Source organism: Heloderma suspectum, chromosome Z, assembly GCF_057233095.1.
Source record: "Heloderma suspectum isolate Gila_16-S chromosome Z, 16-S_ref, whole genome shotgun sequence".
NCBI lineage: Eukaryota > Metazoa > Chordata > Lepidosauria > Squamata > Helodermatidae > Heloderma > Heloderma suspectum.
In genome coordinates, this window is record NC_139476.1 from 3583402 (window position 1) to 3604849 (window position 21448).

A 21448-nucleotide genomic window follows, 5' to 3' on the forward strand; every position below is an offset into this window, starting at 1 on the left:
GCAGCAGGTGGGATTTGCTTTGCAATACAACTGGTCACAATATCCAGCAGCAGGTGGGATTTGCTTTGCAATACAACGTGCATCTTCAGAATACTGCTGTTCATTTCAACTCCATTTTGACCTCAACTTAAAAGTCACTAATATATTATAGTTTTCAAAATGCTGGAGCGAGACACAGACCCACTTTTAAAGTCACTCCTTGTTTTCTCAACTGAGACATGAAATATGCATTTCCTTGTTTCACACAAGGCACAACACTCCAGTGGGGGGAAACGATATAGAAAACACTAGGGTTGGGGAGAAGGACAAGAGATGGGACAGCTACCTGTTTGCCCCTGTAGAAGAGCCTTTGTCTATCAGGTTCCACCCTGAACACTTCATGTATCTTCTGCCGGAGCTCTTCCACCTTAGTGAGCTTGGAAAGAGAGTCCACCCGATGGGTCTCCTTCCCATCCATGGTGCGCACTTGGATCCACATTGTGGTGGTTGTTCTGTCAAAGGAGAAGTACAGCCAACGGATTACAAACATGGGAAGGATGCTGGGGCGGAGGGGAAGGAGATATACCACTCCTCCCTACAACATGGTCTCCAATCATATTTCCATACAAAAAGCCCAAATACTACAAAGCACAAACTCTACTTTCAATAATTTTTAGGCCATCTTTAAGGGTACCCTTTCCTTGCCACCTCTCATTTATCAACCCATCTCCACCCAGGTCTTCCTCACATATATACTGAAACACAATTTCAAGCCACCATTTGCACCTTACTTTGCCTCTCAACACACTTTAACCCACCCAGTTTAAAAGAAAATTTAACTCTGCAACTTCATCACCCTAACCCTAATACCACTTTCCTATCCCCTCTCAGTGAAAGGCACACTACCATTTATTCCCATCCCAACTCCAGGAATATAATCACCCTGTACGAATGCCATCCCAGCCCCAATCCCAAACCCATACAGCAAAAAAAAAACACAACCCTCTCATTTCCCCAACATAATCCTTGATAGTCCCAAGAGAAACAGTGTCCTGATACATATCCAGCAAGGTCCCATAAAGATCCCCTTTTCTTGGTACCCACTACCCCAATCCAGTGTTCCAGTTCCAGGAATTCCAATCTAAAAAGGTCCCTACACCCATGACCTCCCTCAACTCTGCCAACCTCCACCAGCCAAATTAATCCTGGACCACCACATCCTTTTTGTGCAAGCTTGGATTTTTTTTTTTTTTTTTTTTATGGAAGGGTAGGGTACATATGCCAACAAGCAGATAGGTCAAGATTAGTTCATGGTATTCTGTGTCAAAATGAATTAGTTGGCATTTCAACAATTAACAGCCCCTTTTTCTTGTCATCAGTTTTCCCCCATTTCCTGTATACTATTTTTACTTCTCTTTTTATCTCAATATGGAAGTGTTGCCATCTATGTGTGTATACTTAATTAAATTTTCATGGTGCTAGAATACACGTTAGTCTATTCCCACAAAAGTTTTTTCAGATTTTTAAAACTTTGTCATAACTTTTCAGATGTACATGATATTAATACAAGGAAAATTAAATTAAAGCAGAATCCTTAAAGTATCATACCAGGTTTTTAAAGCTCCAGGTGACGAGTAAAAAGGCCAATTCTCATACTCATCATCTAGCAAAGAAATGGTCCGGGTCTAATGTATTCTGCTATTTAAAGGCCTCCCCCTTCCCACACACTGCCTGCCAGCTCATCCTCCCTGCCCCGCATTTTCTCCCCTATGAGCCCCACAAGACCTCACTTCCACCAAGCCTCTTACCCCACTTCCTGAGCCCTCAAAGCTCCCCCTCTGAAATACCCTAACTGGTCCCACAATTCTCCCCATGAGCCCCCCCCCCGGCCATCAACCCCACCCATTCCTGAGCCCCCCAGGCTCCCCCTCATACACTTACACTGTGTCTCCACACACACAATGTTCTCATCCAAGCCCCCAAGGATCTCTTCCTGCCCCCAATCCCTTCTCCCCTCCCCAACGTTTCTCACCATCCCGCCAACATGCCCAGCTCCAGGGCTTGCGTCCCCATTCTCTCCCCATCACCCACCTGCCCCTCCTAATTAATGAGTCCCCCTCTACCACACAAACTCTCCGTAGCTGAAGGCCCCCCATTTTCCTTTTCCCACAACCTCTCCCTAGTGGAAGACCCCCCAGTTTCCTTTTCCCACAACCTCTGGATAGGGGTGAATGCTCCTTCCTTGTTCTCCTCGACCTCTCAGCGGCTTTTCATACCGTTGACCACGGTATCCTCCTGGACCGCCTGGAGGGGTTGGGCATTGGAGACCCTGTATTGCGGTGGTTCCGGTCCTTCCTCTCCGGCAGGTACCAGAGGGTAGCACTGGGAGACGAGGTTTCGGACCCGTGGCCACTCAATTGTGGGGTGCCACAGGGTTCCATCCTCTCCCCGATGCTATTTAACATCTATGTGAAGCCACTGGGGGCTATCATCAGGAGGTTTGGGGTGCAGTGTCATCAATATGCGGATGACCCGCAGCTCTACCTCTCATTCAAATCTTCACCAAGGTTGGCCGTAGAATCCCTGTCCAAATGTCTGGAGACGGTGAGTGGCTGGATGGGGAGGAATAAGCTGAAGCTGAACCCTGACAAGACCGAGGTCCTTTTGGTGGGAGACAAGAGGAGGCTGGGGGATGCTGACCTGGTGTTGAATGGGGTACGGCTACCCTTGAAAGACCAGGTCCGCAGCCTGGGGGTCATTTTGAACTCCCAGCTGTCCATGGAGGCTCAGGTGTCAGCTGTGAGCCGGACAGCGCTGTATCAACTCCATCTGATTTGGCGGCTGGGCCCCTTCCTTCCCGACCATCTGCTCCCATCGGTAGTACATGCCCTGGTCTCCTCTCGTTTAGACTACTGTAACGCGCTCTACGTGGGGTTACCCTTGAAGACGGTTCGGAAGCTGCAGCTGGTACAGAACGTGGCGGCTCGCCTGATCGCGAGATCACATCACTCCAGTGCTGAAGGAGTTGCACTGGTTACCAGTTGTTTTCCGGGCCAAATTCAAGGTGTTGATTTTGACCTTTAAAACCCTATATGGTTCCGGCCCAGGGTATCTTAAGGAGCGCCTCCAGCAACACCAGACAGGCCGCTTAACAAGATCAGCCTCGGATGGCCTTCTCTCTGTCCCATCAGCCAGGACAGCTAGACTGGTGGGGACGAGGGAGAGGGCCTTCTCTGTGGTGGCCCCCACTCTGTGGAACTCCCTCCCTAGGGAACTCCGTCATGCCCCCTCTTTAATGAGCTTCCGTCGTGCATTAAAAACGTGGTTGTTCAGGCAGGCATTTGGGGTGGGTTAGGGTATTTTTTTTTTAAAAAAAAATTATGGTTAAATTTTATTGTTTTAAATTGTTTTATGGTGGGTTGTACATCGCCCAGAGTGGCTGTGTGACCAGTCAGATGGGCGATTAATAAATTTAATAAATAAATTAATAAATAAACCACTCTGTAGCTGAAGACCCCCTCCAGTTTTCCTTTACCCACAAACTCTCTGTAGCTGAAGACCCCCCCAGTTTCCTTTTCCCACAACCTCTCCCTAGTGGAAGACCCCCCAGTTTCCTTTTCCCACAACCTCTCCCTAGTGGAAGACCCCCCAGTTTCCTTTTCCCACAAACTCTCCCTAGTGGAAGACCCCCCAGTTTCCTTTTCCCACAACCTCTCCCTAGTGGAAGACCCCCCACAGTTTCCTTTTCCCATCTCTCCCCAGTGGAAGACCCCCCAGTTTCCTTTTCCCACAACCACTCTGTAGCAGAAGACCCCCCCCAGTTTTCCTTTTCCCACAACCTCTCGCTAGTGGAAGACGCCCCCCAGTTTCCTTTTCCCACAACCTCTCTGTAGCTGAAGACCCCCCAGTTTTCCTTTTCCCACAACCTCTCCGTAGTGGAAGACCCCCCAGTTTCCTTTTCCCACAACCTCTCCCTAGTGGAAGACCCCCAAGTTTCCTTTTCCCACAACCTCTCCCTAGTGGAAGACCCCCCAGTTTCCTTTTCCCACAACCTCTCTCTAGTGGAAGACCCCCCAGTTTCCTTTTCCCACAACCTCTGTCTAGTGGAAGACCCCCCAGTTTCCTTTTCCCACAACCTCTCCCTAGTGGAAGACGCCCCAATTTCCTTTTCCCACAACCTCTCCGTAGCTGGAGACCCCCCAGTTTCCTTTTCCCACAACCTCTCCCTAGTGGAACACCCCCCAGTTTCCTTTTCCCACAACCTCTCTCCAGTGGAAGACCCCCCAGTTTCCTTTTCCCACAACCTCTCCCTAGTGGAAGACCCCCCAGTTTCCTTTTCCCACAACCTCTCCCTAGTGGAAGACCCCCCAGTTTCCTTTTCCCACAACCTCTCCCTAGTGGAAGACCACTCAGTTTTCCTTTTCCCACAACCTCTCCCTAGTGGAAGACCCCCCCAGTTTCCTTTTCCCACAACCTCTCCCTAGTGGAAGACCCCCCAGTTTCCTTTTCCCACAACCTCTCCCTAGTGGAAGACCCCCCAGTTTCCTTTTCCCACAACCTCTCTGTAGCTGAAGACCCCCGCAGTTTCCTTTTCCCACAGCCTCTTCCTAGTGGAAGACCCCCCAGTTTCCTTTTCCCACAACCTCTCTGTAGCTGAAGACCCCCCAGTTTTCCTTTTCCCACAACTTCTCCCTAGTGGAAGGCCCCTCAGTTTTCCTTTTCCCACAACCTCTCTGTAGCTGAAGACCCCCCCAGTTTCCTTTTCCCACAACCTCTCCCTAGTGGAAGACCCCTCAGTTTTCCTTTTCCCACAACCTCTCTGTAGCTGAAGATCCCTCAGTTTTCCTTTTCCCACAACCTCTCCCTAGCGGAAGACCCCCCCAGTTTCCTTTTCCCACAACCTATCCCTAGTGGAAGACCCCCCAGTTTCCTTTTCCCACAACCTCTCCGTAGCTGAAGACCCCCCCAATTTCCTTTTCCCACAACCTCTCCCTAGTGGAAGACCCCCCCCAGTTTCCTTTTCCCACAACCTCTCCCTAGTGGAAGACCCCCCAGTTTCCTTTTCCAGCAACCTCTCCCTAGTGGAAGACCCCCCAGTTTCCTTTTCCCACAACCTCTCCCTAGTGGAAGACCCCCCCAGTTTCCTTTTCCCACAACCTCTCCCTAGTGGAAGACCCCCCCAGTTTCCTTTTCCCACAACCCCTCCCTAGTGGAAGACACCCCCAGTTTCCTTTTCCAACAACCTCTCCCTAGTGGAAGACCCCCCCAGTTTTCCTTTTCCCACAACCTCTCCCTAGTGGAAGACCCCCAGTTTTCCTTTTCCCACAACCTCTCCGTAGCTGAAGACCCCCCCAGTTTCCTTTTCCCACAACCTCTCCGTAGCTGAAGACCCCCCCAGTTTCCTTTTCCCACAACCTCTCCCTAGTGGAAGACCCCCTAGTTTCCTTTTCCCACAACCTCTCCCTAGTGGAAGACCCCCCAGTTTCCTTTTCCCACAACCTCTCCCTAGTGGAAGACCCCCCAGTTTTCCTTTTCCCACAACCTCTCCCTAGTGGAAGACCCCCCAGTTTCCTTTTCCCACAACCTCTCCCTAGTGGAAGACCCCCCCAGTTTTCCTTTTCCCACAACCTCTCCGTAGCTGAAGACCCCCCAGTTTCCTTTTCCCACAACCTCTCCCTAGTGGAAGACCCCCAGTTTCCTTTTCCCACAACCTCTCTGTAGCTGAAGACCCCCCAGTTTCCTTTTCCCACAAACTCTCCCTAGTGGAAGACCCCCCAGTTTTCCTTTTCCCACAACCTCTCCCTAGTGGAAGACCCCCCAGTTTCCTTTTCCCACAACCTCTCCCTAGTGGAAGACCCCCCCAGTTTTCCTTTTCCCACAACCTCTCCGTAGCTGAAGACCCCCCAGTTTCCTTTTCCCACAACCTCTCTGTAGCTGAAGACCCCCCAGTTTCCTTTTCCCACAACCTCTCCCTAGTGGAAGACCCCCCAGTTTCCTTTTCCCACAACCTCTCCCTAGTGGAAGACCCCCCAGTTTCCCTTTCCCACAACCACTCCCTAGTGGAAGACCCCCCAGTTTTCCTTTTCCCACAACCTCTCCCTAGTGGAAGACCCCCCAGTTTTCCTTTTCCCACAACCTCTCCGTAGCTGAAGACCCCCCAGTTTCCTTTTCCCACAACCTCTCTGTAGCTGAAGACCCCCCAGTTTTCCTTTTCCCACAACCTCTCCCTAGTGGAAGACCCCCCCAGTTTCCTTTTCTCACAACCTCTCCCTAGTGGAAGACCCCCCAGTTTCCTTTTCCCACAACCTCTCCCTAGTGGAAGACCCCCCAGTTTCCTTTTCCCACAACCTCTCTGTAGCTGAAGACCCCCCAGTTTCCTTTTCCCACAACCTCTCCCTAGTGGAAGACCCCCCAGTTTCTTTTTCCCACAACCTCTCCCTAGTGGAAGACCCCCCAGTTTTCCTTTTCCCACAACCTCTCCCTAGTGGAAGACCCCCCAGTTTTCCTTTTCCCACAACCTCTCCCTAGTGGAAGACCCCCCAGTTTCCTTTTCCCACAACCTCTCCCTAGTGGAAGACCCCCCAGTTTCCTTTTCCCACAACCTCTCCCTAGTGGAAGACCCCCCAGTTTCCTTTTCCCACAACCTCTCTGTAGCTGAAGACCCCCCAGTTTCCTTTTCCCACAACCTCTCCCTAGTGGAAGACCCCCCCAGTTTTCCTTTTCCCACAACCTCTCCGTAGCTGAAGACCCCCCAGTTTCCTTTTCCCACAACCTCTCCCTAGTGGAAGACCCCCCAGTTTTCCTTTTCCCACAACCTCTCCCTAGTGGAAGACCCCCCAGTTTCCTTTTCCCACAACCTCTCCCTAGTGGAAGACCCCCCCAGTTTTCCTTTTCCCACAACCTCTCCGTAGCTGAAGACCCCCCAGTTTCCTTTTCCCACAACCTCTCCCTAGTGGAAGACCCCCCAGTTTTCCTTTTCCCACAACCTCTCCCTAGTGGAAGACCCCCCAGTTTCCTTTTCCCACAACCTCTCCCTAGTGGAAGACCCCCCCAGTTTTCCTTTTCCCACAACCTCTCCGTAGCTGAAGACCCCCCCAGTTTCCTTTTCCCACAACCTCTCCCTAGTGGAAGACCCCCCAGTTTTCCTTTTCCCACAACCTCTCCCTAGTGGAAGACCCCCCAGTTTCCTTTTCCCACAACCTCTCCCTAGTGGAAGACCCCCCAGTTTCCTTTTCCCACAACCTCTCCCTAGTGGAAGACCCCCCAGTTTCCTTTTCCCACAACCTCTCCCTAGTGGAAGACCCCCCCAGTTTTCCTTTTCCCACAACCTCTCCGTAGCTGAAGACCCCCCAGTTTCCTTTTCCCACAACCTCTCCCTAGTGGAAGACCCCCCAGTTTTCCTTTTCCCACAACCTCTCCCTAGTGGAAGACCCCCCAGTTTCCTTTTCCCACAACCTCTCCCTAGTGGAAGACCCCCCCAGTTTTCCTTTTCCCACAACCTCTCCGTAGCTGAAGACCCCCCAGTTTCCTTTTCCCACAACCTCTCCCTAGTGGAAGACCCCCCAGTTTTCCTTTTCCCACAACCTCTCCCTAGTGGAAGACCCCCCAGTTTCCTTTTCCCACAACCTCTCCCTAGTGGAAGACCCCCCAGTTTCCTTTTCCCACAACCTCTCCCTAGTGGAAGACCCCCCAGTTTCCTTTTCCCACAACCTCTCCCTAGTGGAAGACCCCCCAGTTTCCTTTTCCCACAACCTCTCTGTAGCTGAAGACCCCCCAGTTTCCTTTTCCCACAACCTCTCCCTAGTGGAAGACCCCCCCAGTTTTCCTTTTCCCACAACCTCTCCGTAGCTGAAGACCTCCCAGTTTCCTTTTCCCACAACCTCTCCCTAGTGGAAGACCCCCCAGTTTCCTTTTCCCACAACCTCTCCCTAGTGGAAGACCCCCCAGTTTCCTTTTCCCACAACCTCTCCGTAGCTGAAGACCCCCCAGTTTCCTTTTCCCACAACCTCTCCGTAGCTGAAGACCCCCCAGTTTCCTTTTCCCACAACCTCTCCCTAGTGGAAGACCCCCCAGTTTTCCTTTTCCCACAACCTCTCCCTAGTGGAAGACCCCCCAGTTTCCTTTTCCCACAACCTCTCCCTAGTGGAAGACCCCCCCAGTTTTCCTTTTCCCACAACCTCTCCGTAGCTGAAGACCCCCCAGTTTCCTTTTCCCACAACCTCTCCCTAGTGGAAGACCCCCCAGTTTTCCTTTTCCCACAACCTCTCCCTAGTGGAAGACCCCCCAGTTTCCTTTTCCCACAACCTCTCCCTAGTGGAAGACCCCCCCAGTTTTCCTTTTCCCACAACCTCTCCGTAGCTGAAGACCCCCCAGTTTCCTTTTCCCACAACCTCTCCCTAGTGGAAGACCCCCAGTTTCCTTTTCCCACAACCTCTCTGTAGCTGAAGACCCCCCAGTTTCCTTTTCCCACAACCTCTCCCTAGTGGAAGACCCCCCCAGTTTTCCTTTTCCCACAACCTCTCCGTAGCTGAAGACCCTCCAGTTTCCTTTTCCCACAACCTCTCCCTAGTGGAAGACCCCCCAGTTTTCCTTTTCCCACAACCTCTCCGTAGCTGAAGACCCCCCAGTTTCCTTTTCCCACAACCTCTCCGTAGCTGAAGACCCCCCAGTTTCCTTTTCCCACAACCTCTCCGTAGCTGAAGACCCCCCAGTTTCCTTTTCCCACAACCTCTCCCTAGTGGAAGACCCCCCAGTTTCCTTTTCCCACAACCTCTCTGTAGCTGAAGACCCCCCAGTTTCCTTTTCCCACAACCTCTCTGTAGCTGAAGACCCCCCAGTTTCCTTTTCCCACAACCTCTCCCTAGTGGAAGACCCCCCAGTTTCCTTTTCCCACAACCTCTCCCTAGTGGAAGACCCCCCAGTTTCCTTTTCCCACAACCTCTCTGTAGCTGAAGACCCCCCAGTTTCCTTTTCCCACAACCTCTGTCTAGTGGAAGACCCCCCAGTTTCCTTTTCCCACAACCTATCCCTAGTGGAAGACCCCCCAGTTTCCTTTTCCCACAACCTCTCCGTAGCTGAAGACCCCCCAGTTTCCTTTTCCCACAACCTCTCCCTAGTGGAAGACCCCCCAGTTTCCTTTTCCCACAACCTCTCCCTAGTGGAAGACCCCCCAGTTTCCTTTTCCCACAACCTCTCCCTAGTGGAAGACCCCCCAGTTTTCCTTTTCCCACAACCTCTCCCTAGTGGAAGACCCCCCAGTTTCCTTTTCCCACAACCTCTCCCTAGTGGAAGACCCCCCCAGTTTTCCTTTTCCCACAACCTCTCCGTAGCTGAAGACCCCCCAGTTTCCTTTTCCCACAACCTCTCTGTAGCTGAAGACCCCCCAGTTTCCTTTTCCCACAACCTCTCCCTAGTGGAAGACCCCCCAGTTTCCTTTTCCCACAACCTCTCCCTAGTGGAAGACCCCCCAGTTTCCCTTTCCCACAACCACTCCCTAGTGGAAGACCCCCCAGTTTTCCTTTTCCCACAACCTCTCCCTAGTGGAAGACCCCCCAGTTTTCCTTTTCCCACAACCTCTCCCTAGTGGAAGACCCCCCAGTTTCCTTTTCCCACAACCTCTCTGTAGCTGAAGACCCCCCAGTTTTCCTTTTCCCACAACCTCTCTGTAGCTGAAGACCCCCCAGTTTCCTTTTCTCACAACCTCTCCCTAGTGGAAGACCCCCCAGTTTCCTTTTCCCACAACCTCTCCCTAGTGGAAGACCCCCCAGTTTCCTTTTCCCACAACCTCTCCCTAGTGGAAGACCCCCCAGTTTCCTTTTCCCACAACCTCTCTGTAGCTGAAGACCCCCCAGTTTCCTTTTCCCACAACCTCTCTGTAGCTGAAGACCCCCCAGTTTCCTTTTCCCACAACCTCTCCCTAGTGGAAGACCCCCCAGTTTCCTTTTCCCACAACCTCTCCCTAGTGGAAGACCCCCCAGTTTCCTTTTCCCACAACCTCTCTGTAGCTGAAGACCCCCCAGTTTCCTTTTCCCACAACCTCTCCCTAGTGGAAGACCCCCCAGTTTCCTTTTCCCACAACCTCTCCCTAGTGGAAGACCCCCCAGTTTCCTTTTCCCACAACCTCTCCCTAGTGGAAGACCCCCCAGTTTCCTTTTCCCACAACCTCTCCCTAGTGGAAGACCCCCCAGTTTTCCTTTTCCCACAACCTCTCTGTAGCTGAAGACCCCCCAGTTTCCTTTTCCCACAACCTCTCCCTAGTGGAAGACCCCCCAGTTTCCTTTTCCCACAACCTCTCCCTAGTGGAAGACCCCCCAGTTTCCTTTTCCCACAACCTCTCCCTAGTGGAAGACCCCCCAGTTTTCCTTTTCCCACAACCTCTCCCTAGTGGAAGACCCCCCAGTTTCCTTTTCCCACAACCTCTCCCTAGTGGAAGACCCCCCAGTTTCCTTTTCCCACAACCTCTCCCTAGTGGAAGACCCCCCAGTTTTCCTTTTCCCACAACCTCTCTGTAGCTGAAGACCCCCCAGTTTTCCTTTTCCCACAACCTCTCTGTAGCTGAAGACCCCCCAGTTTCCTTTTCCCACAACCTCTCCCTAGTGGAAGACCCCCCAGTTTCCTTTTCCCACAACCTCTCCCTAGTGGAAGACCCCCCAGTTTCCTTTTCCCACAACCTCTCCGTAGCTGAAGACCCCCCAGTTTCCTTTTCCCACAACCTCTCCGTAGCTGAAGACCCCCCAGTTTCCTTTTCCCACAACCTCTCCCTAGTGGAAGACCCCCCAGTTTTCCTTTTCCCACAACCTCTCCCTAGTGGAAGACCCCCCAGTTTCCTTTTCCCACAACCTCTCCCTAGTGGAAGACCCCCCCAGTTTTCCTTTTCCCACAACCTCTCCGTAGCTGAAGACCCCCCAGTTTCCTTTTCCCACAACCTCTCCCTAGTGGAAGACCCCCCAGTTTTCCTTTTCCCACAACCTCTCCCTAGTGGAAGACCCCCCAGTTTCCTTTTCCCACAACCTCTCCCTAGTGGAAGACCCCCCCAGTTTTCCTTTTCCCACAACCTCTCCGTAGCTGAAGACCCCCCAGTTTCCTTTTCCCACAACCTCTCCCTAGTGGAAGACCCCCAGTTTCCTTTTCCCACAACCTCTCTGTAGCTGAAGACCCCCCAGTTTCCTTTTCCCACAACCTCTCCCTAGTGGAAGACCCCCCAGTTTTCCTTTTCCCACAACCTCTCCCTAGTGGAAGACCCCCCAGTTTCCTTTTCCCACAACCTCTCCCTAGTGGAAGACCCCCCCAGTTTTCCTTTTCCCACAACCTCTCCGTAGCTGAAGACCCCCCAGTTTCCTTTTCCCACAACCTCTCCCTAGTGGAAGACCCCCCAGTTTCCTTTTCCCACAACCTCTCCCTAGTGGAAGACCCCCCAGTTTCCTTTTCCCACAACCTCTCCCTAGTGGAAGACCCCCCAGTTTCCCTTTCCCACAACCACTCCCTAGTGGAAGACCCCCCAGTTTTCCTTTTCCCACAACCTCTCCCTAGTGGAAGACCCCCCAGTTTTCCTTTTCCCACAACCTCTCCCTAGTGGAAGACCCCCCAGTTTCCTTTTCCCACAACCTCTCTGTAGCTGAAGACCCCCCAGTTTTCCTTTTCCCACAACCTCTCCCTAGTGGAAGACCCCCCCAGTTTCCTTTTCTCACAACCTCTCCCTAGTGGAAGACCCCCCAGTTTCCTTTTCCCACAACCTCTCCCTAGTGGAAGACCCCCCAGTTTCCTTTTCCCACAACCTCTCTGTAGCTGAAGACCCCCCAGTTTCCTTTTCCCACAACCTCTCCCTAGTGGAAGACCCCCCAGTTTCCTTTTCCCACAACCTCTCCCTAGTGGAAGACCCCCCAGTTTTCCTTTTCCCACAACCTCTCCGTAGCTGAAGACCCCCCAGTTTCCTTTTCCCACAACCTCTCCCTAGTGGAAGACCCCCAGTTTCCTTTTCCCACAACCTCTCTGTAGCTGAAGACCCCCCAGTTTCCTTTTCCCACAACCTCTCCCTAGTGGAAGACCCCCCAGTTTTCCTTTTCCCACATCCTCTCCCTAGTGGAAGACCCCCCAGTTTCCTTTTCCCACAACCTCTCCCTAGTGGAAGACCCCCCCAGTTTTCCTTTTCCCACAACCTCTCCGTAGCTGAAGACCCCCCAGTTTCCTTTTCCCACAACCTCTCCGTAGCTGAAGACCCCCCAGTTTCCTTTTCCCACAACCTCTCCCTAGTGGAAGACCCCCCAGTTTCCCTTTCCCACAACCTCTCCCTAGTGGAAGACCCCCCAGTTTCCCTTTCCCACAACCTCTCCCTAGTGGAAGACCCCCCAGTTTCCCTTTCCCACAACCTCTCCCTAGTGGAAGACCCCCCAGTTTTCCTTTTCCCACAACCTCTCCCTAGTGGAAGACCCCCCAGTTTTCCTTTTCCCACAACCTCTCCCTAGTGGAAGACCCCCCAGTTTTCCTTTTCCCACAACCTCTCCCTAGTGGAAGACCCCCCCAGTTTCCTTTTCCCACAACCTCTCCCTAGTGGAAGACCCCCCCAGTTTCCTTTTCCCACAACCTCTCCCTAGTGGAAGACCCCCCAGTTTCCTTTTCCCACAACCTCTCTGTAGCTGAAGACCCCCCAGTTTCCTTTTCCCACAACCTCTCTGTAGCTGAAGACCCCCCAGTTTCCTTTTCCCACAACCTCTCCCTAGTGGAAGACCCCCCAGTTTCCTTTTCCCACAACCTCTCCCTAGTGGAAGACCCCCCAGTTTCCTTTTCCCACAACCTCTCCCTAGTGGAAGACCCCCCAGTTTCCTTTTCCCACAACCTCTCCCTAGTGGAAGACCCCCCAGTTTCCTTTTCCCACAACCTCTCCCTAGTGGAAGACCCCCCAGTTTCCTTTTCCCACAACCTCTCCCTAGTGGAAGACCCCCCAGTTTCCTTTTCCCACAACCTCTCCCTAGTGGAAGACCCCCCAGTTTCCTTTTCCCACAACCTCTCCCTAGTGGAAGACCCCCCCAGTTTTCCTTTTCCCACAACCTCTCCCTAGTGGAAGACCCCCCCAGTTTTCCTTTTCCCACAACCTCTCCGTAGCTGAAGACCCCCCAGTTTCCTTTTCCCACAACCTCTCCCTAGTGGAAGACCCCCCAGTTTCCTTTTCCCACAACCTCTCCCTAGTGGAAGACCCCCCAGTTTCCTTTTCCCACAACCTCTCCGTAGCTGAAGACCCCCCCAGTTTTCCTTTTCCCACAACCTCTCCGTAGCTGAAGACCCCCCAGTTTCCTTTTCCCACAACCTCTCTGTAGCTGAAGACCCCCCAGTTTTCCTTTTCCCACAACCTCTCCCTAGTGGAAGACCCCCCAGTTTCCTTTTCCCACAACCTCTCCCTAGTGGAAGACCCCCCCAGTTTTCCTTTTCCCACAACCTCTCCGTAGCTGAAGACCCCCCAGTTTCCTTTTCCCACAACCTCTCCCTAGTGGAAGACCCCCCAGTTTTCCTTTTCCCACAACCTCTCCCTAGTGGAAGACCCCCCAGTTTCCTTTTCCCACAACCTCTCCCTAGTGGAACACCCCCCAGTTTCCTTTTCCCACAACCTCTCCCTAGTGGAAGACCCCCCAGTTTCCTTTTCCCACAACCTCTCCCTAGTGGAAGACGCCCCAATTTCCTTTTCCCACAACCTCTCCGTAGCTGGAGACCCCCCAGTTTCCTTTTCCCACAACCTCTCCCTAGTGGAACACCCCCCAGTTTCCTTTTCCCACAACCTCTCTCCAGTGGAAGACCCCCCAGTTTCCTTTTCCCACAACCTCTCCCTAGTGGAAGACCCCCCAGTTTCCTTTTCCCACAACCTCTCCCTAGTGGAAGACCCCCCAGTTTCCTTTTCCCACAACCTCTCCCTAGTGGAAGACCACTCAGTTTTCCTTTTCCCACAACCTCTCCCTAGTGGAAGACCCCCCCAGTTTCCTTTTCCCACAACCTCTCCCTAGTGGAAGACCCCCCAGTTTCCTTTTCCCACAACCTCTCCCTAGTGGAAGACCCCCCAGTTTCCTTTTCCCACAACCTCTCTGTAGCTGAAGACCCCCGCAGTTTCCTTTTCCCACAGCCTCTTCCTAGTGGAAGACCCCCCAGTTTCCTTTTCCCACAACCTCTCTGTAGCTGAAGACCCCCCAGTTTTCCTTTTCCCACAACTTCTCCCTAGTGGAAGGCCCCTCAGTTTTCCTTTTCCCACAACCTCTCTGTAGCTGAAGACCCCCCCAGTTTCCTTTTCCCACAACCTCTCCCTAGTGGAAGACCCCTCAGTTTTCCTTTTCCCACAACCTCTCTGTAGCTGAAGATCCCTCAGTTTTCCTTTTCCCACAACCTCTCCCTAGCGGAAGACCCCCCCAGTTTCCTTTTCCCACAACCTATCCCTAGTGGAAGACCCCCCAGTTTCCTTTTCCCACAACCTCTCCGTAGCTGAAGACCCCCCCAATTTCCTTTTCCCACAACCTCTCCCTAGTGGAAGACCCCCCCCAGTTTCCTTTTCCCACAACCTCTCCCTAGTGGAAGACCCCCCAGTTTCCTTTTCCAGCAACCTCTCCCTAGTGGAAGACCCCCCAGTTTCCTTTTCCCACAACCTCTCCCTAGTGGAAGACCCCCCCAGTTTCCTTTTCCCACAACCTCTCCCTAGTGGAAGACCCCCCCAGTTTCCTTTTCCCACAACCCCTCCCTAGTGGAAGACACCCCCAGTTTCCTTTTCCAACAACCTCTCCCTAGTGGAAGACCCCCCCAGTTTTCCTTTTCCCACAACCTCTCCCTAGTGGAAGACCCCCAGTTTTCCTTTTCCCACAACCTCTCCGTAGCTGAAGACCCCCCCAGTTTCCTTTTCCCACAACCTCTCCGTAGCTGAAGACCCCCCCAGTTTCCTTTTCCCACAACCTCTCCCTAGTGGAAGACCCCCTAGTTTCCTTTTCCCACAACCTCTCCCTAGTGGAAGACCCCCCAGTTTCCTTTTCCCACAACCTCTCCCTAGTGGAAGACCCCCCAGTTTTCCTTTTCCCACAACCTCTCCCTAGTGGAAGACCCCCCAGTTTCCTTTTCCCACAACCTCTCCCTAGTGGAAGACCCCCCCAGTTTTCCTTTTCCCACAACCTCTCCGTAGCTGAAGACCCCCCAGTTTCCTTTTCCCACAACCTCTCCCTAGTGGAAGACCCCCAGTTTCCTTTTCCCACAACCTCTCTGTAGCTGAAGACCCCCCAGTTTCCTTTTCCCACAAACTCTCCCTAGTGGAAGACCCCCCAGTTTTCCTTTTCCCACAACCTCTCCCTAGTGGAAGACCCCCCAGTTTCCTTTTCCCACAACCTCTCCCTAGTGGAAGACCCCCCCAGTTTTCCTTTTCCCACAACCTCTCCGTAGCTGAAGACCCCCCAGTTTCCTTTTCCCACAACCTCTCTGTAGCTGAAGACCCCCCAGTTTCCTTTTCCCACAACCTCTCCCTAGTGGAAGACCCCCCAGTTTCCTTTTCCCACAACCTCTCCCTAGTGGAAGACCCCCCAGTTTCCCTTTCCCACAACCACTCCCTAGTGGAAGACCCCCCAGTTTTCCTTTTCCCACAACCTCTCCCTAGTGGAAGACCCCCCAGTTTTCCTTTTCCCACAACCTCTCCGTAGCTGAAGACCCCCCAGTTTCCTTTTCCCACAACCTCTCTGTAGCTGAAGACCCCCCAGTTTTCCTTTTCCCACAACCTCTCCCTAGTGGAAGACCCCCCCAGTTTCCTTTTCTCACAACCTCTCCCTAGTGGAAGACCCCCCAGTTTCCTTTTCCCACAACCTCTCCCTAGTGGAAGACCCCCCAGTTTCCTTTTCCCACAACCTCTCTGTAGCTGAAGACCCCCCAGTTTCCTTTTCCCACAACCTCTCCCTAGTGGAAGACCCCCCAGTTTCCTTTTCCCACAACCTCTCCCTAGTGGAAGACCCCCCAGTTTTCCTTTTCCCACAACCTCTCCCTAGTGGAAGACCCCCCAGTTTTCCTTTTCCCACAACCTCTCCCTAGTGGAAGACCCCCCAGTTTCCTTTTCCCACAACCTCTCCCTAGTGGAAGACCCCCCAGTTTCCTTTTCCCACAACCTCTCCCTAGTGGAAGACCCCCCAGTTTCCTTTTCCCACAACCTCTCTGTAGCTGAAGACCCCCCAGTTTCCTTTTCCCACAACCTCTCCCTAGTGGAAGACCCCCCCAGTTTTCCTTTTCCCACAACCTCTCCGTAGCTGAAGACCCCCCAGTTTCCTTTTCCCACAACCTCTCCCTAGTGGAAGACCCCCCAGTTTTCCTTTTCCCACAACCTCTCCCTAGTGGAAGACCCCCCAGTTTCCTTTTCCCACAACCTCTCCCTAGTGGAAGACCCCCCCAGTTTTCCTTTTCCCACAACCTCTCCGTAGCTGAAGACCCCCCAGTTTCCTTTTCCCACAACCTCTCCCTAGTGGAAGACCCCCCAGTTTTCCTTTTCCCACAACCTCTCCCTAGTGGAAGACCCCCCAGTTTCCTTTTCCCACAACCTCTCCCTAGTGGAAGACCCCCCCAGTTTTCCTTTTCCCACAACCTCTCCGTAGCTGAAGACCCCCCCAGTTTCCTTTTCCCACAACCTCTCCCTAGTGGAAGACCCCCCAGTTTTCCTTTTCCCACAACCTCTCCCTAGTGGAAGACCCCCCAGTTTCCTTTTCCCACAACCTCTCCCTAGTGGAAGACCCCCCAGTTTCCTTTTCCCACAACCTCTCCCTAGTGGAAGACCCCCCAGTTTCCTTTTCCCACAACCTCTCCCTAGTGGAAGACCCCCCCAGTTTTCCTTTTCCCACAACCTCTCCGTAGCTGAAGACCCCCCAGTTTCCTTTTCCCACAACCTCTCCCTAGTGGAAGACCCCCCAGTTTTCCTTTTCCCACAACCTCTCCCTAGTGGAAGACCCCCCAGTTTCCTTTTCCCACAACCTCTCCCTAGTGGAAGACCCCCCCAGTTTTCCTTTTCCCACAACCTCTCCGTAGCTGAAGACCCCCCAGTTTCCTTTTCCCACAACCTCTCCCTAGTGGAAGACCCCCCAGTTTTCCTTTTCCCACAACCTCTCCCTAGTGGAAGACCCCCCAGTTTCCTTTTCCCACAACCTCTCCCTAGTGGAAGACCCCCCAGTTTCCTTTTCCCACAACCTCTCCCTAGTGGAAGACCCCCCAGTTTCCTTTTCCCACAACCTCTCCCTAGTGGAAGACCCCCCAGTTTCCTTTTCCCACAACCTCTCTGTAGCTGAAGACCCCCCAGTTTCCTTTTCCCACAACCTCTCCCTAGTGGAAGACCCCCCCAGTTTTCCTTTTCCCACAACCTCTCCGTAGCTGAAGACCCCCCAGTTTCCTTTTCCCACAACCTCTCCCTAGTGGAAGACCCCCCAGTTTCCTTTTCCCACAACCTCTCCCTAGTGGAAGACCCCCCAGTTTCCTTTTCCCACAACCTCTCCGTAGCTGAAGACCCCCCAGTTTCCTTTTCCCACAACCTCTCCGTAGCTGAAGACCCCCCAGTTTCCTTTTCCCACAACCTCTCCCTAGTGGAAGACCCCCCAGTTTTCCTTTTCCCACAACCTCTCCCTAGTGGAAGACCCCCCAGTTTCCTTTTCCCACAACCTCTCCCTAGTGGAAGACCCCCCCAGTTTTCCTTTTCCCACAACCTCTCCGTAGCTGAAGACCCCCCAGTTTCCTTTTCCCACAACCTCTCCCTAGTGGAAGACCCCCCAGTTTTCCTTTTCCCACAACCTCTCCCTAGTGGAAGACCCCCCAGTTTCCTTTTCCCACAACCTCTCCCTAGTGGAAGACCCCCCCAGTTTTCCTTTTCCCACAACCTCTCCGTAGCTGAAGACCCCCCAGTTTCCTTTTCCCACAACCTCTCCCTAGTGGAAGACCCCCAGTTTCCTTTTCCCACAACCTCTCTGTAGCTGAAGACCCCCCAGTTTCCTTTTCCCACAACCTCTCCCTAGTGGAAGACCCCCCCAGTTTTCCTTTTCCCACAACCTCTCCGTAGCTGAAGACCCTCCAGTTTCCTTTTCCCACAACCTCTCCCTAGTGGAAGACCCCCCAGTTTTCCTTTTCCCACAACCTCTCCGTAGCTGAAGACCCCCCAGTTTCCTTTTCCCACAACCTCTCCGTAGCTGAAGACCCCCCAGTTTCCTTTTCCCACAACCTCTCCGTAGCTGAAGACCCCCCAGTTTCCTTTTCCCACAACCTCTCCCTAGTGGAAGACCCCCCAGTTTCCTTTTCCCACAACCTCTCTGTAGCTGAAGACCCCCCAGTTTCCTTTTCCCACAACCTCTCCCTAGTGGAAGACCCCCCAGTTTCCTTTTCCCACAACCTCTCCCTAGTGGAAGACCCCCCAGTTTCCTTTTCCCACAACCTCTCCCTAGTGGAAGACCCCCCAGTTTCCTTTTCCCACAACCTCTCTGTAGCTGAAGACCCCCCAGTTTCCTTTTCCCACAACCTCTGTCTAGTGGAAGACCCCCCAGTTTCCTTTTCCCACAACCTATCCCTAGTGGAAGACCCCCCAGTTTCCTTTTCCCACAACCTCTCCGTAGCTGAAGACCCCCCAGTTTCCTTTTCCCACAACCTCTCCCTAGTGGAAGACCCCCCAGTTTCCTTTTCCCACAACCTCTCCCTAGTGGAAGACCCCCCAGTTTCCTTTTCCCACAACCTCTCCCTAGTGGAAGACCCCCCAGTTTTCCTTTTCCCACAACCTCTCCCTAGTGGAAGACCCCCCAGTTTCCTTTTCCCACAACCTCTCCCTAGTGGAAGACCCCCCCAGTTTTCCTTTTCCCACAACCTCTCCGTAGCTGAAGACCCCCCAGTTTCCTTTTCCCACAACCTCTCTGTAGCTGAAGACCCCCCAGTTTCCTTTTCCCACAACCTCTCCCTAGTGGAAGACCCCCCAGTTTCCTTTTCCCACAACCTCTCCCTAGTGGAAGACCCCCCAGTTTCCCTTTCCCACAACCACTCCCTAGTGGAAGACCCCCCAGTTTTCCTTTTCCCACAACCTCTCCCTAGTGGAAGACCCCCCAGTTTTCCTTTTCCCACAACCTCTCCCTAGTGGAAGACCCCCCAGTTTCCTTTTCCCACAACCTCTCTGTAGCTGAAGACCCCCCAGTTTTCCTTTTCCCACAACCTCTCTGTAGCTGAAGACCCCCCCAGTTTCCTTTTCTCACAACCTCTCCCTAGTGGAAGACCCCCCAGTTTCCTTTTCCCACAACCTCTCCCTAGTGGAAGACCCCCCAGTTTCCTTTTCCCACAACCTCTCTGTAGCTGAAGACCCCCCAGTTTCCTTTTCCCACAACCTCTCTGTAGCTGAAGACCCCCCAGTTTCCTTTTCCCACAACCTCTCTGTAGCTGAAGACCCCCCAGTTTCCTTTTCTCACAACCTCTCCCTAGTGGAAGACCCCCCAGTTTCCTTTTCCCACAACCTCTCCCTAGTGGAAGACCCCCCAGTTTCCTTTTCCCACAACCTCTCTGTAGCTGAAGACCCCCCAGTTTCCTTTTCCCACAACCTCTCCCTAGTGGAAGACCCCCCAGTTTCCTTTTCCCACAACCTCTCCCTAGTGGAAGACCCCCCAGTTTCCTTTTCCCACAACCTCTCCCTAGTGGAAGACCCCCCAGTTTCCTTTTCCCACAACCTCTCCCTAGTGGAAGACCCCCCAGTTTTCCTTTTCCCACAACCTCTCTGTAGCTGAAGACCCCCCAGTTTCCTTTTCCCACAACCTCTCCCTAGTGGAAGACCCCCCAGTTTCCTTTTCCCACAACCTCTCCCTAGTGGAAGACCCCCCAGTTTCCTTTTCCCACAACCTCTCCCTAGTGGAAGACCCCCCAGTTTTCCTTTTCCCACAACCTCTCTGTAGCTGAAGACCCCCCAGTTTCCTTTTCCCACAACCTCTCCCTAGTGGAAGACCCCCCAGTTTCCTTTTCCCACAACCTCTCCCTAGTGGAAGACCCCCCAGTTTTCCTTTTCCCACAACCTCTCTGTAGCTGAAGACCCCCCAGTTTCCTTTTCCCACAACCTCTCCCTAGTGGAAGACCCCCCAGTTTCCTTTTCCCACAACCTCTCCCTAGTGGAAGACCCCCCAGTTTCCTTTTCCCACAACCTCTCCCTAGTGGAAGACCCCCCAGTTTCCTTTTCCCACAACCTCTCCGTAGCTGAAGACCCCCCAGTTTCCTTTTCCCACAACCTCTCCCTAGTGGAAGACCCCCCAGTTTTCCTTTTCCCACAACCTCTCCCTAGTGGAAGACCCCCCAGTTTCCTTTTCCCACAACCTCTCCCTAGTGGAAGACCCCCCCAGTTTTCCTTTTCCCACAACCTCTCCGTAGCTGAAGACCCCCCAGTTTCCTTTTCCCACAACCTCTCCCTAGTGGAAGACCCCCCAGTTTTCCTTTTCCCACAACCTCTCCCTAGTGGAAGACCCCCCAGTTTCCTTTTCCCACAACCTCTCCCTAGTGGAAGACCCCCCCAGTTTTCCTTTTCCCACAACCTCTCCGTAGCTGAAGACCCCCCAGTTTCCTTTTCCCACAACCTCTCCCTAGTGGAAGACCCCCAGTTTCCTTTTCCCACAACCTCTCTGTAGCTGAAGACCCCCCAGTTTCCTTTTCCCACAACCTCTCCCTAGTGGAAGACCCCCCAGTTTTCCTTTTCCCACAACCTCTCCCTAGTGGAAGACCCCCCAGTTTCCTTTTCCCACAACCTCTCCCTAGTGGAAGACCCCCCCAGTTTTCCTTTTCCCACAACCTCTCCGTAGCTGAAGACCCCCCAGTTTCCTTTTCCCACAACCTCTCTGTAGCTGAAGACCCCCCAGTTTCCTTTTCCCACAACCTCTCCCTAGTGGAAGACCCCCCAGTTTCCTTTTCCCACAACCTCTCCCTAGTGGAAGACCCCCCAGTTTCCCTTTCCCACAACCACTCCCTAGTGGAAGACCCCCCAGTTTTCCTTTTCCCACAACCTCTCCCTAGTGGAAGACCCCCCAGTTTTCCTTTTCCCACAACCTCTCCCTAGTGGAAGACCCCCCAGTTTCCTTTTCCCACAACCTCTCTGTAGCTGAAGACCCCCCAGTTTTCCTTTTCCCACAACCTCTCCCTAGTGGAAGACCCCCCCAGTTTCCTTTTCTCACAACCTCTCCCTAGTGGAAGACCCCCCAGTTTCCTTTTCCCACAACCTCTCCCTAGTGGAAGACCCCCCAGTTTCCTTTTCCCACAACCTCTCTGTAGCTGAAGACCCCCCAGTTTCCTTTTCCCACAACCTCTCCCTAGTGGAAGACCCCCCAGTTTCCTTTTCCCACAACCTCTCCCTAGTGGAAGACCCCCCAGTTTTCCTTTTCCCACAACCTCTCCGTAGCTGAAGACCCCCCAGTTTCCTTTTCCCACAACCTCTCCCTAGTGGAAGACCCCCAGTTTCCTTTTCCCACAACCTCTCTGTAGCTGAAGACCCCCC

The 21448-nt window shown here is 53.1% G+C and overlaps 1 protein-coding gene across 2 annotated transcripts in view; it reads right to left on the reverse strand.

Moving 5' to 3' along the window:
- Positions 1-21448, reverse strand: part of UHRF1 (ubiquitin like with PHD and ring finger domains 1) — a 49905-nt gene that overhangs the window by 21757 nt on the left and 6700 nt on the right. For both annotated transcript variants that reach the window (XM_084826203.1, XM_084826202.1), the window contains exon 2: positions 326-491. In XM_084826203.1, the coding sequence (XP_084682329.1) occupies positions 326-478 (153 nt within the window). In that variant the 5' untranslated portion in view covers positions 479-491. The remainder of the gene's footprint in view (positions 1-325; positions 492-21448) is intronic.